General features: G+C 49.1%; 10 protein-coding genes across 10 annotated transcripts; 6 read left to right on the top strand and 4 right to left on the bottom strand.

Annotated features, from left to right (window-relative positions):
- Positions 1-281: 281 nt before the first annotated feature.
- Positions 282-5,069, top strand: Z518_08917 (uncharacterized protein; the record flags this gene model as incomplete). The annotated part of the gene is made up of 1 exon (XM_013412874.1): positions 282-5,069. One exon carries the CDS (start codon positions 282-284, stop codon positions 5,067-5,069), a length of 4,788 nt encoding a protein of 1,595 aa, XP_013268328.1.
- Positions 5,070-5,988: 919 nt separating this feature from the next.
- On the top strand, positions 5,989-7,051 carry Z518_08916 (uncharacterized protein; the record flags this gene model as incomplete). Its single annotated transcript, XM_013412873.1, has 4 exons — positions 5,989-6,198; positions 6,245-6,258; positions 6,309-6,525; positions 6,680-7,051. 4 exons carry the CDS (start codon positions 5,989-5,991, stop codon positions 7,049-7,051), a joined length of 813 nt encoding a protein of 270 aa, XP_013268327.1.
- Positions 7,052-7,059: 8 nt separating this feature from the next.
- Z518_08915 (uncharacterized protein) lies at positions 7,060-7,564 on the bottom strand (the record flags this gene model as incomplete). The annotated part of the gene is made up of 2 exons (XM_013412872.1): positions 7,060-7,260; positions 7,385-7,564. 2 exons carry the CDS (start codon positions 7,562-7,564, stop codon positions 7,060-7,062), a joined length of 381 nt encoding a protein of 126 aa, XP_013268326.1.
- Positions 7,565-8,506: 942 nt separating this feature from the next.
- Z518_08914 (uncharacterized protein) lies at positions 8,507-9,088 on the top strand (the record flags this gene model as incomplete). The annotated part of the gene is made up of 1 exon (XM_013412871.1): positions 8,507-9,088. One exon carries the CDS (start codon positions 8,507-8,509, stop codon positions 9,086-9,088), a length of 582 nt encoding a protein of 193 aa, XP_013268325.1.
- A 2,310-nt stretch (positions 9,089-11,398) lies between these two features.
- Positions 11,399-13,068, bottom strand: Z518_08913 (uncharacterized protein; the record flags this gene model as incomplete). Its single annotated transcript, XM_013412870.1, has 5 exons — positions 11,399-11,584; positions 11,632-11,766; positions 11,813-12,433; positions 12,484-12,827; positions 12,873-13,068. The coding sequence occupies 5 exons, from the start codon at positions 13,066-13,068 to the stop codon at positions 11,399-11,401; spliced, it is 1,482 nt and encodes a 493-aa protein (XP_013268324.1).
- Positions 13,069-13,731: 663 nt separating this feature from the next.
- Positions 13,732-14,694, top strand: Z518_08912 (uncharacterized protein; the record flags this gene model as incomplete). The annotated part of the gene is made up of 1 exon (XM_013412869.1): positions 13,732-14,694. One exon carries the CDS (start codon positions 13,732-13,734, stop codon positions 14,692-14,694), a length of 963 nt encoding a protein of 320 aa, XP_013268323.1.
- Positions 14,695-18,588: 3,894 nt separating this feature from the next.
- Z518_08911 (uncharacterized protein) lies at positions 18,589-19,140 on the top strand (the record flags this gene model as incomplete). Its single annotated transcript, XM_013412868.1, has 2 exons — positions 18,589-18,852; positions 18,943-19,140. 2 exons carry the CDS (start codon positions 18,589-18,591, stop codon positions 19,138-19,140), a joined length of 462 nt encoding a protein of 153 aa, XP_013268322.1.
- Positions 19,141-20,056: 916 nt separating this feature from the next.
- Positions 20,057-21,191, bottom strand: Z518_08910 (uncharacterized protein; the record flags this gene model as incomplete). Its single annotated transcript, XM_013412867.1, has 4 exons — positions 20,057-20,310; positions 20,375-20,745; positions 20,799-21,099; positions 21,158-21,191. 4 exons carry the CDS (start codon positions 21,189-21,191, stop codon positions 20,057-20,059), a joined length of 960 nt encoding a protein of 319 aa, XP_013268321.1.
- Positions 21,192-21,734: 543 nt separating this feature from the next.
- On the bottom strand, positions 21,735-23,266 carry Z518_08909 (uncharacterized protein; the record flags this gene model as incomplete). Its single annotated transcript, XM_013412866.1, has 7 exons — positions 21,735-21,967; positions 22,022-22,280; positions 22,349-22,442; positions 22,486-22,648; positions 22,718-22,804; positions 22,856-23,078; positions 23,168-23,266. The coding sequence occupies 7 exons, from the start codon at positions 23,264-23,266 to the stop codon at positions 21,735-21,737; spliced, it is 1,158 nt and encodes a 385-aa protein (XP_013268320.1).
- A 1,469-nt stretch (positions 23,267-24,735) lies between these two features.
- Z518_08908 (uncharacterized protein) lies at positions 24,736-25,096 on the top strand (the record flags this gene model as incomplete). The annotated part of the gene is made up of 2 exons (XM_013412865.1): positions 24,736-24,791; positions 24,868-25,096. The coding sequence occupies 2 exons, from the start codon at positions 24,736-24,738 to the stop codon at positions 25,094-25,096; spliced, it is 285 nt and encodes a 94-aa protein (XP_013268319.1).
- Positions 25,097-26,213: the final 1,117 nt, after the last annotated feature.

Genomic DNA, 26,213 nt, shown 5'->3' with positions numbered 1-26,213 from the left:
CATCTCATTTAGGCACCGCTACTAGCACACGATCAGGAAATCAGCTAGGTGAGGCAAGGATTGAACAGGGAATTGGATCAACATGATTCGATTCAGCTTAAGCCATCTCGTCCTCTGTCAGCTTCCGTGAACCAGAGAGACGTCGAGATGAAAAAGGTTGTCCCCTAGTTAACCGCCTTCCAGATCGCTTTTGAGAAGCTGTTTTCCAAAATAAGGCCCCTTCTTTATTCTAACTAACTGCCACGAAACCCTAAGTTAGCAAGATTCGGACACTTAACCAAATGGAAACTCGTCAGTCTCTATCCTTGATATGGATTCAACTACGCGCTCTTATATGGAAAGACTTGCTCGTCGTCTTGGTCCGTCGTAAAGTGACGACCCTGATCAGAGCCTTTTTCCTTCCATGTCTGGTCGTTGCATTTCTTGCCAATGCTCGCTACTTCTTCATTCCCGACTCATCCTATGGCTTTGGTGAACCGGCCGCTATCGAGTCTCTGGCATCAACTCTTTCGAACTCTTCCGGAGGCCGCTCGAAGCTGGCCTTTGTCAACCCAAAGTCCAATCCGAGTTTGACCGGGAGAGTCATTACCGCAGTTACTGCCTCGATTCCTGCAGACATCAAAATCAGCATGTTGACAAATGAATCCGATCTGCAGACAGAGTGTCGAAGCACGATTACAGGCACATCGGACTGCATTGCTGCAGCGGTGTTCTATTCCTCGCCGGAGGAAGGTCAGGACGTGCCCTGGAACTATTCAATCAGAGTCGATAGTAGTTTAGGGAACAAAATCGACGTCCACGGCCATGACAACAGCGCCCAAACGATTATCCTTCCGTTCCAGCACGCTATCGACAGGGCAATTGTACACCAATCTCCTGGGCTTGATGAGGGGAGTTGGTGGACCGACGAAAAGCTCGCGTATCCCTACACATCCATCACAACGGAAGAACGTCTCGCAACCATTCGTGTCAAGTACATGTCTTCCATTGAGAAAGCATTGGCTGTCGCGTTCTACATCGGCGTGGTACCGATCACATATCAATTAACAGGATTGATTGCGCGTGAACGCGAAAGCGGCATGACAGACCTTATCGACACCATGATGCCCATGAGAGCTGCTATATATGTGACACCACGTTTGCTTCGGCTGCTCGGACATCACATTGCTTTGGATCTGGTTTATCTACCATCGTGGGCGGTTGTGGGATTCATTCTTTCGTACACGGTTTTCACCGAGACGTCGACAGCCATACTTGTCTCTTTCTCGATACTTGCCGGACTATCGACAGCTTCCTTCAGCCTGATGGGGGCAAGTCTCTTCAGAAAAGCTCAACTGAGCAGCATAACCGTCCTCCTGGTTTTACTTGTACTGGCCATCATTGCACAATTCATTCGACAGGCAAGCACTGGTTGTGTGGCCGTATTGTCCTCTCTGTTTCCCCCTATGAATTTCGTATTCTACATTATTCTGGTTGCTTCTTGGGAGGGACAAGGACTTGCCGCCAGCATGATTCAAAAAAGTCCGGCAAGTGCGCAAACCTTACCAGGTCTTGCGTTTTGGATGTTTTCGATACTACAGGTTCCAACGTATTTCCTGCTAGGGATCTGGGTGCAGAAGACCTTGTACACTTCGGGTTCTAGCCGGCCAATACAGCATGACCCAGAAAGCAGGTTCGCAGTGTCTCTCACAAATGTGAGCATATTCTTCAAACCTAGCCTTATTCCTAAAACATGGTCGAGTTTATCGGGCCAGCCTTGCACGGAAGTTAAGGCTGTTCGTGGCGTTGATCTCCACGTATTACGTGGTGAAGTATTTGTTTTGCTTGGTCCAAATGGGTCGGGGAAGAGCACAACAATGGCGGCCATTGCGGGTCAAGTTGCTCCTACCCATGGACATATTACGTTCAATTATCGGCCAGACCAAGACGCGTTCGGCTTTTGCCCTCAAAAAAATGTCATGTGGGATGACCTAACGGTTGTGGAACACGTAAAATTCTTCAGTCAACTCAAACAGCCTCAAGATCTGCGCGATGTCGAAGTTTTCGATCTCATTGATAGATGTGGTCTCGGTGCGAAGACGCGAGAGTTCTCCAAAGTTTTGTCAGGCGGCGAGAAAAGAAAGCTTCAGCTCGCCATGATGCTAACTGGAGGTTCCAGCATATGCTGCATCGACGAGGTATCCTCTGGCCTGGATCCGATTTCCAGAAGAAGGATTTGGGACATTCTGGTTGCTGAACGGGATCACCGCAGTCTGATCCTGACTACTCACTTTCTGGATGAAGCTGAAGTCTTAGCTGACCGGATTGGAATCCTTGCCAATGGTATGCTAAAGAATTGTGGAACATCGACACAATTGAAAGCGACCTTGCCTGCCGTTCATAAATTGCGACTACACAGAGCGGACGCAAGAATGGAGTCGGTTCACAATCTGGCCTGTCGATACGACAGAGATTTTGCTGAGTTCTACATTCACACCACGGAGACACTGAAGCAGATCAAACACGAACTGGAGCAGAAGCGTGTGGCGGACTATGAATTGATTAGTCCTTCACTGGAGGACGTGTTCTTCCAGAGCGTGTCCACCGATTGGGAATTTCAACCAACGCTTTATCCGTCTTCCAGATCCGACAGTGACTCTGACGAGATCATTGACTATATTGACGCCAAACATGCCCGAGTGAGGGAGGAGGAGGTTCACGTCCACAAGAGGCGCCATTTTGAACGTCGTCCAAGAGGGACGTTCTGCTCTCACACATTTGTTCTGTTGAAGAAACGTATCGTTCTGGCTTGTCGAAATCCAATCGTTGTCCTGGCTCCTCTCCTAATTCCAATCGTCGCAGTCTGCCTGGTGCAGTCGTTATTATTGAAAGGTCTTCCGTATCCGACCTGCAATTCCATGGGCAGTTTACAAACACATCCTTCCATTTCACTGAGCAGTCAGTCTTCGTTGAGCGTTGTTGTTGGACCTCCTTCACGACTCTCTAATACGGCACTTGAATCAATGTTAGCGGCATCAGATGGCAGGATGAGTATCAACAACATCATACCCATCAACACTACCTCAGTATTGAACGACAGAATAAGAAAACAGTTTTCCAGCATCACCCCCGGTGGCATTTTTCTCGGTGACAGCTCCAACAGACCGCTCCTAACGTGGAAAGCAGATGCTGGCTCGGGTCGAGAGGCACCATATAACGCTCTCATGGTACAGAACTTGCTCGACGTCGCAATGTCCAATCAAAGAATAGTGACGAGCTATCAGCCCTTTGACCAACCCTCGATCTCTGATACGACCACAGCATTCAAGGCCATCATTTACTTGTGTCTGGTTATGAGCATGTACCCGGCTTTTTTTGGACTCTACCCTGCAATGGAGCGGATTCGCCGGATCAGGGAAGTACATTACAGCAATGGTGCACGTCCAGCCTCCTTGTGGTCTTCACATCTTATATTTGATCTGATGATCGTCCTTGTCGTGAGCGTCGTGACGGCAGGGATTTTGAATCTCCAACCGGGATTGTATTATGGCGGTTATCTCTATCTGATCTTCTTCTTGTACGGGTTTGCATCGACCCTTTTCTCATATTGGATTTCTCTGGTCGCGCCATCTCAGCTCGCGGCATTCGCAGTGGCGGCCTGTGCCCAAGCTGCGATATTCATTCTCTACCTCATCGGCTTTATGGGAGTCCTGACCTGGGTCGATGTCAATCATCAGAGGTCTGCACTGAATTCGCTCAACTTCTCCACCAGCATCCTCCTCCCTATCATCAAATTGACATACTCTCTGATCCTTTCCCTGAACGCCTTCCATGTGGCTTGTTCTGGACAACATGAGATGACCCCTTCTGCGATGACTGCTTATGGCACCCCAATTGTGTATCTGATTGGACAGATTCTGTTTTATTCCTCAATGATCACGATATGGGAAGCAAATCCCTCTACATGGCGACGTTTCTACAGAAGGAGACATCCGGAAATCGAGAGAGGTACCGTTGTCTCTCCACCAACCCAGGAAGGTGGACTGTCTTTCTGGCATATCAGCAAATCCCACAGAAAGAAACTTGCGGTTGACGACGTGACATTCAGCGTCTCCCAAGGACAGACGTTTGCCCTACTTGGGCCCAACGGCGCGGGAAAGTCGACCTGCCTTTCGCTGATCAGCGGCGTTCAGATCCCCAGCACTCAGGACGGCGACATCCGAATCGACGATCTCTCCATCCTCGACCCGCGAACTGACGCCAGTAGGCAGCTGGGAACATGCCCGCAGTTCGACGCCTTTGACTCACTGACCGTGATGGAACATCTCATTCTGTACGCCCGGCTCCGTGGTATTGCCCACGTGCACCAAGCAGCGAGCACGCTCATCGAGTTTGTCGGTCTGAATCAGTATGCGGATCGAATCGCACACACTCTCTCTGGCGGCAACAAGCGCAAACTCAGCCTGGCCATTGCCCTCACGGGGAATCCGACCGTTCTGATCCTGGACGAGCCATCGTCGGGGATGGACGTGGTCAGTAAGCGAAGCATGTGGCAGACATTGGAGTCGGTGTGTCGCGACCGAGCCATCCTCCTTGTTACGCATTCGATGGAGGAAGTGGAGGCGTTAGCGAAGACGGTAGGTATTCTCTCTCACGGGCGAATGGTCGAGTCAGGACCCATTAGGGAATTAAAACGGCGATACCAGGGTCAGGCCGTATTGCTGCGAGTTGAGTACAAGCCTGGATCTGCACATACATTCAACGCAGGGAAGAGACTCGGCCACTACACCTCAGATGTCATCGTCCACAATCTAGCCTCGCAAATTCCCAACATCGAGATCAGCTCCATCGGCCGACCAAGCACCTGCTTGGGACAGGAGATCGCGCGCCTCGAAATCCGCCGCGATAACTCACCCTTGGACACCACAGGGGCAGGAACAGGAAACGGCCCACTTGCTTTAGACGTGATCACAGCTCTGGAGCCAAGGAAAGCCGCGCTAGGCATCAATTATTACTCCATCGATGCCGTCCCTCTCGACGAGCTTTTCATGAGCATCCTGGAGCAGGCGGGAAACTACAAGGAACAATGAACGCCTGACATCGACATCGTCTTCTCTTCATTTTGCTGAGCTATTCTCAACCATGCGACTTTTGTTTTGATGTGGGCAAAGACGGAAAGATCAGGTTTGAACTACGACGGTAGCTTCATATGAGCGGGATTTCCTCGACAGGGTTGAAGCAGCTTCACGCGTACATCCAGCTGCTAAAACGTGGCTGGTAGGGTCTGACCGTATCTACATGGAATGTACTAGTAGTATGGGGCACCGAATGTTTGTAAATTGGTAAACTATCGTTTGCCGCGTTATTAGAGGTGTGACCAGCTTTACTTGGTCGGCTACGGCTTTAATGCGATTGCGTTCATCTTCTACGTTAGCATAATTGTCTTCAAGATGTCATGCACTTCCTGTGCAAAGCTATTCGCCTGGTTAGTCGTGAACGATAAGCCACCAATTGTTCAACACGTCCCTTCGGCAGCGTGTACGACACAGCCTCTCCAGTCTGATCGGATCCAGTCCATGGCCCATATAAAGTCGTTGCCGGGAAATCCGCCTCCGGTTTAGGCGGCCCTCCACTTTCGGGTATGGTCGCCATGCTATTACACTGCGTATGCCACCTCAATGGGACAGGAGTTCAATAGGGCGGGCTTGGGCGAGCCTGACCATATTGTCCATTGCCTAGACTATCCGCAGCAGAGCCTTGTCTGCGCCGCAGACATCGGCATTGAGCCCTTCTATGCAGGTCACTACCCCGACGTCATGTTCGATCCAGGCGTGGACAGAGCGGTTAACGGGTTGGGATTCATCTTCGATTCCCCGCAGTGATAGTCCACTGCAGCGATAGTCGAATCCAAATTTAGCGTACAGAATGCACTGAAAAGTGGATTTGTTCACCCATCCATGAATTCATCGTTATTGCAAGTGTCACCTTACCTTTACTTACGATACAGCTATGGCTCCGCGTATCGACCAGTTGGTGGCTACCAACACTATCAGCGACTACCTGCAACAGAATAACCTGCCGCACCCCTCTTTCGACGCGGATGGACCTATCACGCTGAACCTCTCGCCACAGGCAGAACGCGTGCACAGCACTGCGATTGATGCTCTTCAAGAGCTGCTGGACCTGCTGCAGGGACCTATCGCCTGCATGCTATCCAAGGTGTGCACCCAACAAGAGCCTGAGAATTGAGCTAACACGCGGGTAGTACAATGGCACCAGGTTGCAAATCATCTCGCTCCATGATATTGCTCGCAAGATTCCCATGGAAGGCACGATCTTATTCAAGGAGCAGCGGAGGGCACAGACCTACACGTCAACGATCCGAAACGGATCATGCGCTTCGCCATGTCCTTCCATCTCCTCTTCGCGGAGCTGCAGGAGGGCTTCGTAGCGCATTCCGCGGGATCAAAGAAGATTGCTTCCGAGGAGATCGTGCGCACTGGGCTGGCCCAGCCGTTCGACAACTTCTACGGCTCCTTTGCCAGGGTGCATGTTGGTCCCGCTACCTAGCCTAACTACGCAAGCGTTGAACCATTCGTGAGCAGACTGCGGATGCGCTGGATGGCTTCAAAGACGGCGAGCCAACCACATGGTACATGGCGCCTAAAAAACCAATCGCAGCTAAGCTAACGCCCAGCAGGGACTCGTATTGGTACACAGCACCGACAAGACCATGTTCGACTTCCTGCGCACGCAGCCCTCCAAGGCTGACCAGTTCAACAAGGCGATGCGCTTCTACTCGGAATCACACCTCGTTGAGGGTTACGACTGGGACGCGCTTGACACAGGCACGGTGGTGGATGTCGGTGGTGCAGATGGCCATGTCAGCCGGGCACTCAGCAAGGCGCATCCGCAACTGAACATGGTGGTCGAGGACCTGCCAGACGTAGTAACAGCAGCGGAGCAGGCATCGCCGACCCAACACGTTCGATACCAAGCACACGATTTCTTTACAACACAGCCTGCCACGGCAGCAGATACCTACCTGTTCCGCTGGGTGTTCCACGACTAGCCAGACCACTATGCTGTGCAGACTCTGCGGGCGCAGGTGCCTGCGCTATACAAGGGGGAAGGGCCTTCGAGCTCGACGTCCCGGTGGATCCAGCCTCGGAAGGCCAGATAATCCAGTGCCTCGAGCATCTCCTGCTCCAGCCGCATAAGGACCTTGTCGTTGGTATGTACGCTGGGAGACTTCTCAAGTAAATGACTTAAGTTTCCCGGCTTAAGGCTTATGTAGATGTTCACAGTTCTGGTATCCCAACCCGATGAACCTAAGTATTCAACAATGGTTTTTTTTATACATTGTGAGAATCCAATATAAGAGCCAACAGATGAATAAGCTTACGTGAGAAATGCTGGAGAGAATTTTCACTTCACGCCGTAGTTGGATCTCTTCGTTAGACACCGCACAGTTGACTTTAGGGGGTACGGGGATTTTCTCGATAGGAATGAAGCATCCCGAATCGAGATCCACGGCTTTGGACACCTTGCCAAACGATCCCTTTCCTAACTCTCCAACCTCCATTGTTCGCTAAACGGCCCAATAGCCGGTGTGTGAAGCCGTGTATTATACCAAGATGGAAGGTTCGTAGGCCCATCCTCCATCGTTCGAGCCTAACGAGGATTTTCTAACCGTGCTTCAGCCATCTCAAATCTTTTCTCCTTCTCTTTAAGCAAGGTTTCTGACCCCTCTCTCCATCTCAAGCGGAAGACAAATTGGTCCGCTTTCTCACCGCCAGCGCTAATGGTGTAGTCTGTTCCCGGCTGCAAGACGACCTGGCGGAAATGTCCATCCGTCCTGAAGCCAACCGGTTCTATCTTAGTGCTGCGAAGTCGGGACTGGTCCCAGAACATGGTTTGACGGGATTCTGGATGGATCTCAAAGAAAAGTGGACTTGGGAGATGTTTGATCCTAGCATAATGAGTCGGCATTCTTTCCCACTTCCGCTATTATTAGAGGACAAGGCATCTCCAGGACGTGATAGCCGATCTCTAGGCCATAAATATCATCGTCATCTTCGTCATTCTGTCCGGTAGTCTTCTTGTAGAAAGATACAAAGGGATCGTTGTCCGGGTGAAGGAGCATCTTTTTTGGCCTTAGAGGACTTCTCGTCCGGGACAAGACGAAAGATCGTCCGAGGATGGAGTGTTTGGCGAGGCATAATTTCTCACATTCGACGAAGTAAGACAAGGACTTGTTCAGAGGGAGGTGCCTTAATTAATGGGATTTTGTGTAAGGGAAGCGCCCTTGAAAATAAAACGAAAGAGGGGGTGGGAGACATCCCAAGTAAACGAAAGGAACATGTTTGGGCACGTGTTCACGCGCGTGGGTGAGTCAACTGCTGTCAGGCCGCGTGCCACTCTAGAAGCTACTAAATTAACAAACCCATTCTTCACCAAATCAAAATCAATCATCACAATACTCCATTCCGTCCACGACATCAATCCGACTCGTCTGAACGCGATTATGCCCACTCTCCAGCGTATGGCGGACGATTCGGAGTTCCTTGAGCACCGAAGACGTCGTTTCGACCAGGATGATCCTCCACCGCCATATTCGTCGCACAACACCACGAGACTGCCAACTCCCGACCCATTCCCTCCAGCGGTGGACGACATCGATATAGACGAGCTTCTTCACAAACCGTTGAGTGACTTTGAGATCAATGTGATCAGAGGAAGGTTTAGCCTTGATGGGCTTTATTATCCACGCCATCGATGCAACGACGAAGTCCGTCAAGAAAAGGAGCGGATCTATCGAGAATCGGCCAGACGGGATGAAAACTATAATCCGCTCTATCGTGGACCCGACCTGATCGGGCGCCCTGTACAGCAGCGGATCTACATTATGGCTAGACACAGCATCAAAAAGCGATGGGAAAAGCTGGGAGTGTGGAACCCCAAATGGGGGGTCCCCACTGGCTATCTCGAAGGGTTTGGCAACGATGACGGCCCACGCTCTTGGGTGTGGGACCGAAAAGCACGAGGCATAAAGAGAAAGTACAATTACCTGCCACATGAAGAAAAAATGGCCAGTTGGCCCTCGTGAGATGAGAACCATCTCGAATGTGGTCAGTAGGTGCTTGTCTGAGGTGGTTCACAGACTGGATCCGATCAGTGGATCATGTCGATATCGACATCTATCGAGTAGGGTGCCCACCCGGCCACATGATCCACGGATTGGATCCGACGGCGGTGTGTCGAACTTTGAGAGGGGCGTATAGAAGGGTGAAAAACTCGTGTATGGGGGAAGCCCCTCTATATAATTAGGCTAGGGAATAGGGGCTCTTGGCACTAGGCACTAGCTGTTTGACACGGTGGTGTTTCATCGGATCTGATCCATGAACCATGCCGAATGTGATCGATAGAGCTTCTCTGAGTGGTCCACAGACTGGATCCGATCGGTGGATCATGTCGATATCGACGTCTATCGAGTAGGATCCCCCCCCCCGCCACAGAGTCCACAGAATAGATCCGATGACGGGGCAGCAAGGGGCCACGTGCCCACGCGATAACGCCAAGTCATAGGCTTACGTGATTGGCCAGCATGTCGCTCTTGGCGTCGTCACACGACAACAAGCCCAACCAGGCGATTCCAAAATTTAAAAAATTAAAAAAGTTCAGGTTTATATTTTATTCCGCCAGAAACTGCTTCAAAATTGACGCCAAATCGTGGTTGACCTATCAAGAAACTGAGTGGGCACGCTAGGTTAGTCGAACCGATGGAATTGAGGGACATTTACTAGTGTTTGATCATAAGGTAAGAGGATTGTCCCGCCTAGTTCCATTAAATCTAGGTGCCCTAGATGGGTAAATGTAATGCTCCAGCCAATGATTGTTGATGTCATACGGAGTGATGCCGCGGAGGTCGCTGATTCAAACTTTCCTTTAGTTGAACTTGTCTGACTGAAGCTTTCACCGGCTGTGGCGCCCCATCCATGGTTTCGTCAGAGTTGGACTAATGATGGTAGGGGGTTTGGGTTATTTTCGCTGTGGTGTGTAAGTGTGATATGTGGCGACACCAAGGCTTATAAAGACCTTACGAAGCGTTATACACTCCGTACACGCTTCGAAAGTATATGTCTGACGGTCCCTTGCCTTAGAAGTGGGAGAAGTCCTCCTGTTGAACAAAGGGCTATTGTGTATAGGCTCCACAGCTGAAACACTGGTGAGAGGTTTCCATGGACGACGACGTTACTGATGGTTGCTCTGCGTAACGACGTAGTATCCGCACGTCTATAAAAGAAGCCTCAATACCTCGACAAGTAGACAGAGAACGGAGAGCATTCAATACATCTCGAGTTGCACCCAGTTTGACACCTCCGTAAAATCACATTGGCATTTTTGTTAGCTTGCACCCCTCTCAGATAGATTCAATCAATCGATCCTCTCTCAGTCCTACAGACTAGTTATGAGGCCTCGAGTCCGCAGAGTAAAATGCGGGCTCAAGTGCCAAGGCATGGAGTCGCGTACCACGCATGTGACTGTACTCTTGTACAGGCGAGTTGTGACAGCCGTCGTCCATGAGTATATCCGAAAACGTGGAGAGCGTGGCGCAGAGACTCCGGTTGTTGGAAAATTGGTGACCTATCGTTCGCAGCAAACCAAGCCGCTTTGTGACACTCGCTCACTAGACTGTATCACCATTGATCGGCAACAAGATGACGTACGCTGCGTAGCGAGATATATAAATAGGCTCTACCCTATACTCGTTGAGAGAGCTAGAGCATTTGTTCAAATTCAAGTTGCACAAGAAGTTTGACACCAGTATCATTGAAAAGTGTAAAGGTACGGAGCGGGGGCTCATGGCAAGCCTCTGATATTGTGATAAATATTGTGTTTAGTTCCACTATGGCAGGGCGTTAGAAACATGGACTACATAAAGGAGGCATGACATACCACAGGATTCGAGACAAGTATTGTAGCGGGGCGCTACATGCACGGACTATGTAAGGGGCAAGCAGACATGGGTGGGTAGGAAAGTTGGGGGCGCATTGAGTCTTTCTTAGTTGGTTTTGAGAGATGCACATATACACGCGAGGAGATACAGAACATAGAGAAATGAAGCAATTAGAGTGTATGTAGTTGCTTAATGATCCTGACGACAACATCCTCCCTGCGTGACAGGCACTTAAGTGCTAAACCGTTCATCTCCTTTACACGGACAAGGATGAATTGCTTTATGAAATGTTGTGCAGAGGAACTGCACTGCAACGAGTAGTCAAAATTCATTAATTCAAGAAGAATTATAGACAACGCTCAACGCTTAACAACACCATAGATTCATGAGTATGAGGTAAGTTTTTTTTTTTTTTTTTTTTTTGTTTTTTTCCCAGCACTGTTGAACACGAATAGTACATTAAGTAGGATTCTCTCTACACTTGACCTTTCCATTCAAACCTTTATGTCCCACAAGCCAGTGATTGAACGTCTGCCAATCCGGGCTTAAATCGAAGTCAAATCTGCGAAACAGTTGCGGAATGATCTTGCCCATCTCCATCATTGCTATGATCTGGCCCTGGCATATTCGAGGACCCATACCAAACTATCATCTGTCAACTATTTGCATGTGATTTACTTACAGCCACTTACCGGCATATATGAAGCATTCATCTTAGCCAGCTGCTTCTTATCGGCTTCAAGCCAGCGCTCAGGCCGGAAGATGTCTGGGTCGGGATCAAATGCTGAAGAGCGATGAGCTACCCAAATGTTGACGCCAACTGTCGTCTAGCTTCGAGTTAGTTATTGTTCTTTCAAAAGACATGGCACTCACTCCCGGAGGGAAGTATCGTCCGCATAACGTGGCCCCTGACTCAGGAACCACTCTCCACAATGGAAAACCGGTCGGGGAATGCATTCGTTGAGCTTCTTTAATCACAGCATTGAGGTATGGCATCTTCTTCGACTCTTCGAATGTCACTGGATCGGAGATTTTCCCTTCGCGAGTCATCATGTCTATCTCAGCCCGAAGCTTCCGTAGCGTCTCAGGATACTTGTGCACGTAGTGGATGATGCTGCCAAGAGAAATCCAGGTAGAGTCTGCGCCAGCTGCAATGCTGCTGTATGCTCCGATGAGCACGTCGTTTTTAGTGAAATGATTCGGATTCTGTTTGTGAAAGTCAAGAAACCTGTCAAGCATGTCCGGTGGTTCAGAGGATTTTCCGGTCTCCAAATCACGGCGGCGTTGATGGCCATCAAGTTGGTTCTGTGCGAAGACGTACGTATAGTCAATTTGCTTAGTGACGAAGGTCATTACCATGACCAACTTCCAAAACAGACGATGAAGAGAAGGATATATGCCAACATGTGAGACGTAATCGAGCCTTTCAGCCAGAGCTGCGGCGATATTGCCGACATCTTTGCCCTCGTCAAGATGGCCGAAACGTTTAGAGAACTGCGTGCGATTAGATGCTGCCCATAATTCAGAGGAGGATTTGTGCATACGGCAATTTGGCCGTTCACGTCAAACGCGTAACAGGTGAGCCACCAACCAAGATCGGCCTCACTTTCGCTCGCTGCAAATTCGGACAGCCTCTGCTCCAGAATCTTCGAGCAATCGTCGACAGCATATTCGTACACGTGAAACACATCAAAGGCTGGTTTATACTTTCTGCGTAGCTCGGCGGCATATTTGTTGTTGTGAGTTGAGAAGATGTTTGGCTCATCTGGTTGCTGAAAAGCGAAATACCATTTCGATTTGGGAAAGACATTCTGAGTATTGTAGATGGTGGCTGCTGCGTCTAGATCGCTTATGCTGTACCAGTTAGGTGCAACGCGGACAATCGGTCCTTCACTGGTCAGCTTTCAACTCCTTTGATTCGAGCGGTGCTAACCATATTGCCGATGCAACTGGATGTTCTGTAGTTCAAAATCGCCTTTATGGACAGCTTTGAGATACCAAAGTCGGGTGAACCTTGCCAGGAAAGGTCCAGGGGCGGAGCGAAGCGGATCTCGAGCGGCACGATAAAGATAGTACGTGATGGGCAAGAGCACACAAGCAAGAATCAACTCGGCAGTCAAATGTGGCATGACGGCTGCTCACCAAGCAAGAACCGATATCGATCGAACCTTAAACCGTGTGAATGGAAGCTGCTCGCGAGAAGATATATATGGAATATTGTTGGTGGGAAGAGAAGAGGGGATGTCAGGCCGTCGTACCCCAGAACTTCTGTTGGCAGTGGTATCATTGTCTAGCTAAGTTCTGTTGGTATTTTAAGAGGGGTAGATGTAGCAGCAAAGCCAGAAGGGAAGGAGCATTCTTGGCATCTCGTGACAACTTCGCCTAGTGCAAGGAGCCAATCGATGATTCTACTTTGATCATTGTCTTATCGTGTTTTCGCGGGTTGTGCATCGCTTCAGCATTACGGAACAGCTTCCCCGGCAATAGGCTTCGATTTTTTCCCTGTCCAAGTGCATTAACGCGCATAAACATGGGCTTTCCGTCTCGGACTGTCAGCCTGCGCTCGAAATCCTCCTTGAGCCACCACCGTAGAAGGTGGGGTGGATAACCAACCTATGGGCTCATCTTCCGGCTCGCCACTCAACTAAATGCCCCGTTCGAGGTCAAAAAGACTACCAGCTTGAACTTCGCAGTACGATCTTCCGCTTCGCCCGTGATAAAAAAACCTTCTCCTTCCTCACTGAACAACCCTCAACACCCAGATCTTCATTGGCTAAAGATATTGTCTCAATATGGATGACAATATAGAAGGATTAACACCTGTCGCAGTCGACTTAGAATTTGACTCGGACTCAGGCTATGCTGATGAGTTGGCATCTTACTCAACTTCGCTGGCATCTTCAGCGCTGGACTATCGCTATGAATTAGGCAGACGATATCATGCCTATCGTCAAGGCCGCCATTTTCTCCCAAATGATGAACAAGAACAGGATCGCATGGATCTTACGCATACCGAGATGATGCTTCTACTTGATAATAATCTGTACCTTGCACCCATCAGCCACCCTCAGCGGGTAATCGATCTCGGAACCGGTACAGGGATATGGGCGATCGATTTCGCCGACATCCACCCCGAATCACAGGTTATTGGCAATGATCTCTCGCCGATCCAACCTCATTCCATACCGCCGAATCTCCAGTTTATAGTTGATGACATCGAAGACGAATGGGGCTATGAAAATAATCCTTTCGACTTCATTCACGCTCGCTACCTGGCAGGCTCGATTAGGGATTGGCCACGGCTCATGAAGCAAACTTACACATGCACGAAACCTGGAGGCTGGGTTGAATTCCAGGACTGGGATTGTATGATTGAATGCCATGACGGTAGCATACCAGAGGATTCCCCGTTCTGGATATGGCATAAAGCTGCTCTCGGGCGAATTGAGGCGACCAATACCGGCAGGCCTGGACCTCATCTAGAAAGATGGGTCCGAGATGCTGGCTTTGTCAACGTTGTTGTGAAGAGGTTTGTAATTCCACATAACATTTGGCCGAAGGACGAACGACTGAAGCGCATTGGTGCCTTGAATTTACTTCAGTGGGAGAAGGGTCTAGAAGGCATATCCATCGGATGTCTAAGCAGATCGATGTCCGATGAACCTGCATGGTCAATGGAAGAGATCCAGGTCTTGATAGCGAAAGTGAGAGCAGACGGCAGAAATCGCAAATTTCATGGTCAGTACAGCTTGTAAGTGTTCTTGATTGTTACGTTGATATGTATGCTGTAATGCTCACGGTAGCAGCTATGTTGTTTACGGGCAAAAACCCGCACACGCAGACGCCCACCAAGATACATGAACGCAGATACATCTGGACAGATTTTCGTTTTATCGTCCTGTTCTTCTAAGACGTTCGCAATGGACGTCCTGGGACATTGTGGACGCATCGTCGTCGTCGTGCTGCGTTGCATTTAAGGTGTCATCGCTCCAGACCAAGTCAACGTGCGAAGAAAGTTGATAACGTCGTTGAGGATAGCCGTACACAGTAGCATTGCAACACACAGCGTTTAGTGTAAGCGAGCTAGCTGCGCATAGCTGAGAGGACACAGCGTTTCTTCACATTAGGCACAGTTGGAATATGGAAAAGTTTGCATCTAAATCGAGGGTCAATATATACCAGCTAGAGCAGGCTGCCTTCAAATTATGTGCGGCCGAAGCTTTCCCTGACTAGGACCTTGGAACAGCCCGCTATGCGGGTGATGGCGTGTTACAATCCACCCTCCCGCGTCCTACATGGCTACAGGCATTAACCGTGAGTTAATCTCTACTTCATAACGGTCGTCATTAGGTTGATCGGATTTACGGATGGGTTATGGGGTCTGAGCCTGACAAGCAATGGTTGAATAACCCTTGCCTTCCAGCAGATCCTCGAACTTTGCTGAAAATTTTCTCGAGGTGCGTATCGGTAGGGAACCAAATCAAGCCTTCGGAATGAGACAAGAAAAATGTGCTTGAGACAAAAGTCGGAGGACCGTTTCGAAGCACGTCGCTGTTGCAAGACTTGTCATGACTCGTGACGCAGCCTCCGTTACAGTCACGAGCCCCATGAACCATTGGACGACAAGTCGTGCGGTAAATGAGGGGGTGTCAAGTAAGGCAGTTGGTGTCTGAATATGGTCATGATCGAATAAAGTCGGACCGACGGCCCCCAAGCGTGGAGAATATAACTATAACGGGACTTGCTAGATTCTTGATGGATCAACTAAAGACGTGCTGCAACAGTGTGGATCTCTTCGGCAAGGTAAGGTAGGTTAGATTAGTGTATGGTCGCCACGGAATTCCTACGATTTGCCAAGGTGATACAAGAATATGGTACATTATTCTGCCGAGAATTATTAGAATTTCGCTGATTAAAAGACGAGGTCGGTGTAGTTGAGCACATAGGGCTGATTCTGCTGTATGATTTCCCGCACAGAGACTTCGAAAACTGCCTGCTGTGTCATCGACACCTGCACCTTTAAAGGTCGATGTTGCTGGCGATTGGAGAACGTCTTAATTCGATGGGCCGGCCAGGATTGCTGGACTCTTTAGTTGTTCCGCTCTATTTGCGATGGTCTTCAACAGACCGAATATGTCCACGCTTCCACAGCTCTTTATCTCTTATCTCTGGAGACCTTCTGGCTGCGGGGTCCTGCCGGTGGATCCGTTCGACACAGTCGCTTAGCATGGGCGTTATATTCACAAGCACTGCCTCTAACCCCGCAACTGAGAGCATGAGAGAGCACAGCACTAACTTGGGCTCCTGACAACCATGCCGCTGACATCCCATGCTCTGGTCTTCCGCCTTTTGCACTTTGCTTCGCGAAAGCAGCATGTCAGTATACATCTTTCACCAGCTGGTGTGGCATGACCAGGAAGTGGTGCGCACATGCTTGACGGGCATATTGTCTTCTTTTTTTTCTCGTCCCTTGAGTCGCTGTAGAATCTATTGTGATAGCTTACCATATCGGATTGCTCCCAGTTGGCATTCGATCTGAAAATGTAAAGATGAGCGGAAAGCACATGCCTCCACCACAGCGAAGCATCTCCACAGACACTCATAGTTAGTCCTCCCCCAAATATCACCCATCATTTCTTCAAGCTGGCAGACAGGACGCTTTGGCAGTGTCGCAGACATGGTCGGAGGCATCAGCTTGAGCCCCACTTCCTACATAAAGTCAATCGCTTCTCTTCTTTTTTGTGGGAGATTGTTGATGATGGGAAGAACTGTTGTCAAACTTCGTGAATTGAAAGAGTGCTCTGGCTCTCCTAATGAGTGCAGGATAGAGCCGATCTATGTCCTCCAGCTTGCCGAAATTCTGATCTAGCTATCCATGCCCTATGAACATCGGCGCTGCTCGGAGGTCCCTTTACTGGCACGGATGCAGACAATATTCTGGCATTTTGCTATATGGATCTCTCATGTATGCTCAACTATTTTACGATTCAACGAGAGCTACCATTGCTGGACAGGTAAGCAAGCTCTTGGTGGCGATCTTTGCGCATCAGGCCGCAGACCAGTTCGCGCCAGATTGGGGGTCATAAAGGCGTGGGAGTCGTTGTCAAGCTAGGTGAACTTGTATCAGAGGTCTAAGTCGGAGACTGTGTGGGTGTGAAATGGATCACGTTGGTCTGACTCATTTGCGAAGAGTGTTATCTGGGCTTCGAGAACCGATGTGTAAAAAGACGCGTCGTCGGCCCCAAGTTATCCCTACACTTTTCAGCATTACATCATCCATGATCCTAACCATGTCACGCCGATTCCAGAAGGTTGGGATCCGAAGCGGTAGCACTTTTGCTGTGTGGTGTCAGCTTCTGGGGTGCTTGGCAAGAAACTCGATGCACGATCGGTCCTGGCGGCGGTCTAGGTCATCTGGCTGCTCAGTAGGCCCAAAGCACTAGGCCTGAGGGTCATTGGCACCGGCCATGGTTCCGAGGCCGAGTTCTCGACTTTAAGTTTGACCCTGCTGAGCTAAGCGAAAGGGCCCGGGAATTGGCTCGGTGGGGTGCTCACGCCGTTCCAAGCGATACTTTGAGATTATGGCAGCGACGGAGCCGCCGAGGGTCCCCCCAGCAGTAAGGTGGAGCGTTCCGAAGGGGCCATTGAAAGTGGTGATGGGGGATTGCCTCGTGATCAAAGAGACTCATTAGGGCTAACTCATCTCCCTGAAGAATTAGACAAAGACTCAAGAGGAGTTCCGGAGTGGAATAGCCTTAGGACCTTTCAGGCGAGTTGGTGGTATGAAAAGATGGCTGTCGCAGAAATACTGTATTAATTACAGCGTCAGACCCCGCCAAACGAGATCTCAATCGCTGAAAAGCTATTCTCAGAGGCCACAAATGCTCTTAGACTTCTTGTAATTGGCCGCGTTATGGTCGCGTCGACGGAATGACAGTGAAAAGGGGTCTTTCCGTTCCTTAAGCTAATGGCTCAGAATAGCCCTGCAGTGGTGCTCTTGCATATCTTTGCTTGCATTTATTTACAGAAGTGACTCGGAGTCAAAAATCCCTTTCTGAATATCGACTGCTTTTCCTTCAACAAGTTGCATTGCCATTTCATAGTATGCCTAAAGCAGCCAAAGGTCGCTCCGTAGCGCGTTCCGGCCCTTTGCGGGCGAAAGATAGCAACGCGTCAAAGAAGACCTCGACGCGTAAGGGACGAACCCAAGGCGAGAGTTCATCAGCAAATTCGCATGCTCCAAAGCCCAAGGAACAAACCAAAAGCGAGAACTCTTCGGCGACTACAAGTGCACAGAAGCCGAAGGTATTTACTAATAAGCATGTGGTATGATTGAACGATCTTATAATGATTCTCTTTCAGATAACGGCTTCCCCGGAAAGCTACCTCCTTCTCATCAGGCTGAGGAACAGCTATAATCCGATCATTACCCGTCTCTTGTCGATTCCTTCGCACTACAACTTCCGGACTTTCCACAGAGTACTGCAAATTGCATTCGGCTGGGCCAGACGTCATGCATATTCGTTTCAAGTTTCCAAGCTTCTAGAGGAAGACGAGGTCAGTCGCTTGACAGAGCTTTGGCCCCGATTAATAGTAAGGATTGAAAGGACTAACAATGTACTTTATCGTACCTATAGCATCCTAACTTCATGAATGGAAGGGGCAAGACACTCCTCGTAATTCAAGACGATGCCGACCTACTTGGGGGAGGCCTTCGGGACCTCGGCCTGGTGGTCGGGGAAGCCGAAGACACCACTCTGGCAGATATCTACGACAGTGACGAGTTTAGGGGTAAAGTCGAAGTTTCGTACGAATATGACCACGGCGACGGCTGGGATCATGAGATTGCGTTTCTTGGGCGCGCTGACCCCATTCTGAGGAAATCAATGATGATACCCGAGGACATAGAAGTAGTATGTCTTGGGGGTGAGGTATGTGTCGCTTCGTGATATCTACCAATAGGGATAACGAGAGATACCGGTCAAAGCTGATAGAGATTACAGGGCCACCCCTGTGCGGAAGACTGTGGCGGCGAACCCGGTTGGGAGGATTTAAAGGCTGCGTTCAAGAAGAGAAACGATCCAGAAGGGAAAAGGGAATGGTACAAAACAATTTGCGCAAATGGCGACCCGAAGGGCCTTGACCCTTTCAAGTGGGACATCTTAGATGTCAACGACCAACTCTGCGAGATTAAACAGTAAGATCAATTTTGGTCTGGAACGGCGGTGCAAGGAGTCCTTTTAGGAGATGAGAATCATATGGGTAACTGTCGGATGGGAAGAGAATACTAAGACTGGGTAAGACAACTAAGGAAGCGGCCACAAAATCAAATCTTAAGAAGGAAACTCTCGAGCTGGGAGGGAATGCCCACTCACCATTTTCGAGGACGCAGATTTGACCGAGACTGTTGAGGCTGCGGCCATGCCTATTCTCTGAATTCAGGGCAGGCGGGCAATGCTAACTCTCGCATCCATGCCCATAAAGCTGCTATTCAAGCATTTTACGAGAAGTTTGTTCATTCTTTGAAAGATCTAGGAGGATACCCGTCTTCTGGCAAGGATCCGCGGATCCGGACGGCCTGGAGTGGCCTGCAAGCTACGCAGTCCCAGCTTAACTCAATACGGTCCTATATCAAGGAAGAAGAATAAGCGGGGTATGCCATTATATAGCCAGAGGCAAAAGGGAAGGCCAAAAGCAGGTTATTGGTGGATCCCATAGTCATATGAGTCAATTGAACCAAGCCGTGTCATGAGAGAAGAAGTGTTTGGGCCTGTTACTTGCGTCAGCAGCATTGAGTATGAAGGGGACATGGTCAAACGTGTCAATGACAACGAGTACGGCCTCTACGTCAGCATCAATGCCAAAAACATTTCTCGCACGTTGAAGATAGCGAGAGCGTTTGAATTTGGCACTGTGGGAATCAATTGCACCAGTCCAATAATGACGCACGATACGCCTTTTAGCATAACTTAGCGGAGAAGGCGCTCGGCAAGGCTACGGTGGACGACTAGACGCAGCTCAAAATAGTGTATATAGCAACGTACTGTGACGACCTTTGGGCAGCCCCTCGAGGAAGTTGTAGCTATTAAACAGTCTATGCATACAAGTCTCCTGGCCCTAGGAGAAATGTTCGTTTAGGAAATCCGTGACCTGTGTAGGCTTGAAACCCGGTAGTAGATAATTCCATGTTGGCGATACGTCCATAGATTCTCGGGCTGCAGCTAATAACCAGTTGATAGACAGCTGTCTGCTCATTTCCTCTACTTTGTCCGGAGGTACTGAGGAATGAATTATTTGAGGCGTCCATGGACTCTCCATCTTCCCAAGTTCGAGATCTGTTCGACGAACCTGGTGTATTTCGAAATGAGTTCCTGGAATTTGAAAAAGTCCTATCAGCAACAATTTCCAGAATCCGTGTTCGGTGAAACTTAATACCTCTAATTTGTTCTGCGAGGCTAATGAGATCTTTAACGGTGGTTCTTGTTCCACAGATCTGTCCGACGGTTGGCCAGGGCAATGTGTGTTCAACCGCAAGAGCAACTACCCTCGCCAAATCCTGCACGGTGGTGAAGACAACATGGGGGTTTTCACCTTCCAAAGTGATGGCTTTGTAGTTCTGTACGTCAATCGGAATTGGCGAGAGGTGTAGGTGACTGGCAGATTTCTTGGGAAAGCTCAGATAATTCATGAACATTCCTGGTTGGAAGAGACAATACTCGAGGACCTTGCCTTGAGCGTTGATCTGTTCCAAATAGCTTCGGGCGTCATCTTTGTACTTGAAGAGCTCAATGCCAGAATAGTTGGCCCTAGGACAGTTCTAATGCTGATATCTTTTTTCGATGGATGGTTTATCACTCACCAGACCCATTCGCTTGGAGCAAATCTCTTTACTTTGGCGATCATGCATGCATCGATCAGGTTTTTCTGCACTTTATTGTCGTAGTCCAGGACAAAACTCAAGACAACATCGACGTTTTGGAGGTGAGACGCAAGTTCATTGACATCAGAGTAGTCAACCTTTACAACCCGGTAGGTCGAACTTGACCTGTCTTCGTCGACATTTCTGGGTGTTAACGCCTCGGAGGGCAGCTTTCTCGTAAACACTGTCAGTCGAGATTTTCCCCGCTGCAAGAGAGCATCTGAAATCTCTCTTCCCACTCCTAAATTGTATCGTGGTCAATTAGAGATGGATTTATTGAGAAGGAACGCCCACTTTACCTCCGAGGCCCCCTGCAAGTACGACGTGGAGCATTTTGAGTTCAAGGTATGTAACGAATTTAGGAGATAGGCATAGCAGAACGGCGTAGTATTTAGATATCTACGCAGAAGCTGGGTCGTTCTTAACGACTATCCTGTGCACTAGCCTACGCGATTGGGTTCTAGTTCTCGGCTAGGCAGAGCTCGATGAGATCTACTCCAACTCCATAGTTGGGACTAGGACCGCACAGATTTAATCCCTATACGAAAGATCGTAACTAGTACATTAGAAGTTGAAATTTCTTTTTGAGTTATATCTACGAATGTCCTTCAATCTCCAGAGACGTCATTCCAAGGGAGGTTGACATTCTCTCGGTACTTCCATATGATCTCCGCTTTCATGTCAGGCATTGATTTGCTTGAGAACCACATCAACTCTGGCTTTGGGGCATTCTCTGCGGGCTTGATATCGTAATGGGTCAGGGAATAGACAAGTAGCACCTTGATCTCGTTGACGGAGAAAAATCGCCCAGGACACGCGTGCTTTCCGTGACTAGATCATGACGATAGCCACACAGGTATTCAGGAGAGCTGTATTTCATACCCGAAGTAAGTGAATTGTGGCGTAGTTTGAACCATGGAATGCAGTCTCCTGGCCCTTCTCTAGTCGCCGCTTTTGGAATCTCCAGGGGTCGAAATCCAAGGCATTCGGATCCCGGACTTCGGTATCAAAGTTGGCCGCCGATGAAGGTGTCAACATGTACGTGCCCTTGGGGACTAACGTGCCGTCGCTAAGTGTATAGTCTTTCATCGCAACACGGTCCATGGTACCTTTTCCGAACTTGGCATTAGATTACGACATGGAGGGTTGGAGCACAATCATACCTGCTTGGAAGGGATGGAACCTCGCACTCTCCTTAATAAAGCTGTCCAGTTTCATCATCTTTGTCAGGCCCTGTTTTCGCCACTCGCCGTTCTGAGATGCGAACACGTTCTTTATCTCTTCACGCAGCTCGTCGTGGATATCTGGGTGCATAGCCAAGTCATAAAGCGCATTCAGGTAGGTTACGCTGCTGGTATGTACCGCAGCAGTGAGAATATGAATCAGTCTCAGCATTAGTCTTTCAGTCGAGAACCCGCCGTACTAATGAAATCGTCAACTACTTAATGGCAGCCTTATCAAAATCCGTGCCTAGGGGAACTCTAACTTACCAGTATTACAGGGTTTTGTCTATTCATATGTCTCGTCTCTCTTTGCCTTCTCCATCGCCGTAATGCGAGTTCGTAGCAGAGGGTAGAGGTGTCTCTGAGCCTGTGCCAACTGCGAGTACATGCCTGTCTTGAGATACAAGGCAAGACGTTTCGTCCATTCCGCGTAGTGACGGATCATGTTGGCGCCTGCGAAGAAAGTGTCGCTGCAATCTATTGCGAGCTTCAAGAAATCTCTGTTCTTGGCAAGATCTACTCCAAAAAGAAGCCTGTTCGCCGTCCGTGGAACGATGCTGAAGGACACTGGGAACGTTACCATCGATTTTCATTCTATTACAGGTTAACGTATGGATTAGGTGAAAAAGTATCAACTAATATCGGAGAACATACCCTTCGGTTCGCCGATTAAATCGTGGAATGCCCCGAAGCATTCGTCAACAATGGCTGGGAGCCCAGGACCTAAGTATTGGTTAGTCCACCTTGAGGTCTCAAAACACATTAGACACATACCCAAGCTTTGGGTCAGCTGTTTGCTGACGACATTGAAGTGATATTGATCCCATTCCAAATCCTTGTGCAAGGTGTGACCCGTTTGCATCAAGTCGTTGTTCGCGGGCAGATTGTACAAGTCGACTTCCTTTGCTGAACGGACCTCCTCTATGTATCTCGGATAGAATACAAATTGGAAAACTTCGGGCGTCCTCATAAGCCAGTTCTGACCTATCTTCGCATACTACAGAGATTTTCGATTAGCTTATTCTTCGATCAAAAATTGGTCGTTTCAGTGGCACCTTTTCATAGCCCAGACGAATAACCTCATACCATTCTTGACGAAAGCCTTTGCATCCTCAGCTGCCCCAGCTTTCCCCGGTAGGTTTGATGTCCGGAGCTAGGGGGCATTTGGTATGCGGTTTGTGGCATGGGGAAAGATCCAAGAGAGGCCGTAGATAACGAGGGGGATAAGAAACCCGTAGAGATAGAACGGAATGCCATAAGGCCATTCGGCGAGCTTTGAGAACGTCGATATAACTCCCATTGTTAGAGATGAATGTGATTCTCTCGGCCCTTGGTCAATGAGGTCAACATTGAGTGTTTTTGATATTGGCCTTATGATGCGGTGTCGTCGGAACACCCAAGATAGCACGAGTCGAGGGAAACGACACACAAGACACGGCTGAGTCCCCGCCAATTTTACACACTGTGTTCCGTGATTGTTTGGACCGATCTCTCCCTCTGCTGCTAGGGTTCCTGGAAGCACAGACGAAGTCGTGATTCCGTAGTTGCCGGTCACCAAACTCGGAGAAGATGTAACTAAGGGAAGTCCTCATCGCCTTGGGTCTGGATGCACACACGTACACCTAAAAAATCTCATTGTGCTTGGTGCGTCCTGGGATGCAGATTCACAGGGAACACAGAGTTGTTCTTCATTTGAAAGTGACCTATATTGATTACTACGTTTAAGCTGTGATACTAGCAGTATATCATGATTTCCCAATCTCAAAACTCTTCAAGCCGTCTAAGGTTTCCTGACATTGTGGTTCATATTGCGCGATGCCGTTTGTGTAGGTAAGCATTTGAACCTTTTCCCCGGAACTGCAGTATTGTCAGATTCTTTATTTGAAGGCAGCATGGTTTCTCAAACATACTATTGCCCGCAGTCCACCACGAATTGGTCAGAGGGAACAGAGTCTGCATACACATATCATGGATCATTTGTCCCCATTCATCCTGCGCCTTCTGTGCCGGTTCTATGATGCTCGCTCTTTCTTTTCTCCGGCTTCTTAATGGCGTCTACAACCCAGTCCACCTCTTTCAAGTCTTGATTTCTGCAGCCTGCCAAAATAGCACCGAAACCGCTCCACCTCTCCCAAAACCACATTGTCGGGTGCATAGGCTTATAGAACACGAATATCATTGCACATATATCGTAGAACTAATTATTACATCGATATCTACCACTGTATGCTCCCTATCTGTCATATCGTGCCGGAAATCATTGTGCCACCGCTCAGCATAGTCGATGCCTACTACCTGCCTAAGCGCCTTGCGGCTGAAGACTCGAGACATCTACGATGTCGGGCCTCGACAGCCTTGTGCTGCACCAACTTTCCATCTCCCAATACACCATCGGTACGGTCGATGACAATCACACCGGCCAGAATGCTTGACTAACGGAGTGTCAAACTTCTTGTGCAATTTGAGATGAATGAGCGCTCTGTTCTCTATCTACTTGTCGAGGTGTTGAAGCTCCTTTTATAGACACACGAATGCTACATTGTTGCACAGAGCAACCATCTGTAACGTCGTTGTCTATAGAAACCTCTCGTCAATGTTTCTATGGTGGGGTATACACACAACACCCCTGTTCAACACGGAGCCACCTCCTCTGCATGGCGCTGTCTATTGTATATCCGCCAAACGATGCAGCCACGGCGCCCGCTGTCGAGTGAGTCCCTATTGAAGAATCCTAGCTGCGCTCCGCCATGGCTCTATCCGTTTCACTGACCGAATCCTTATTTCAGTATCGCGGCCGTCCACGGTCTCGGCGGTAATGCCATCAATTCGTGGATACACCCCAAGTCGAAGAAGTTCTGGTTGAAAGACTTCCTACAGCAGACCCTCGATGCCTGTATCGTGACTTTCGGCTATGATGCCGACGCCGCCTTCGGAAAATCGACAGTGAAAGTGATCGGCCATACCAAAAGGCTGCTGAGCAGCTTGGTGGACAAGAGAGAAGAGCCGGAGGTGTAAACGTATCGATGCGCCGAATGAAGCAAGAGGTAGATGCTGGTGCTAGATCAGGAAATGCACCGTCCTCTGGTATTCATTGCACACTCTCTTGGAGGCATTGTGAAGCAAGTGAGTCGATATCAGAGAACTTTGGATAAATCGATGGCTGCTCGTTGTTCAAGGCGCTGCTTAAGGTGACAACGCTGGTCCCACTGCTTTAATCTGGGCGAGCAGATCTGGTCACGGGGATCTCGTTCAGCTCCTCGAAGGACCGGATGTCGATACTCAAGGCAAAGAATACGACAGTCTAAAAGAGGATTCCTATCATGTCCCAGATAGAGATGATGGCAATGCTCTGTACGCGGCTTTGTATTGTGGTTACGAGAAGATGCGTAGGGATGCTATTTGGTGGAGGAGCCAACGTTAATGTGCAGGGAGGTGAATATGGTCATCCACTGTAGGCAACATCGGCTGGTGGTTACGAAGACATACTACGGATACTACTTGATAAAGGAGCAGAAGTTAACGCTGTGGCAGGAGAAGTATCTGGTGACGCACTACAAGCAGCTGCGGCATGAGGTCGTGAGATAGTCCAAATAGTTCTCGACAGAGGAGCGAACGTTGATATTGAGGAAGAATTGATTAGAACTGTATCATCTACCGCATCACAGGCTGGCCATGAGAAAGATTGCGAACGCTACTGGACAGAGTGGACTTCAATGCTCAAGAGGATACTCTAACAATGCACTACACGCAGGATTATACATAGGTCTTGGGACGGCGGTACAGATGCTGCGGGACAAGGATGTCATCATACTGAATTCGGCTGGTGTGGTCCTGCGACTAATGATTTACCAAGTCGCAGTCCAGCGCAAACTTTGAGTTACAGGTAGCGCGCGCAACCAGAATGTTGAACTTCTCAGGCAAACATTTCTGATTTTATCGAAGGTTATTCTAGGATAGTTCCGTTTCATCCTTGAAAGTTGCTCTCCCTGCCACACCGTGGTACATGCAAAATTCATTCATCCTTCCTCCCTATGCGCCCTCTGAAACTGTCGACTCAGGATGACCTGGTCAGAGCTGGAAGTGTGGTTCCTCCTAGACCATGAATTCTGTGTTACTCGACATGTCATTCTCA

This window comes from Rhinocladiella mackenziei (genome assembly GCF_000835555.1).
Source record: "Rhinocladiella mackenziei CBS 650.93 unplaced genomic scaffold supercont1.7, whole genome shotgun sequence".
In the NCBI taxonomy this organism is placed as follows: domain Eukaryota; kingdom Fungi; phylum Ascomycota; class Eurotiomycetes; order Chaetothyriales; family Herpotrichiellaceae; genus Rhinocladiella; species Rhinocladiella mackenziei.
This window is presented reverse-complemented; position numbering and strand designations above follow the sequence as displayed.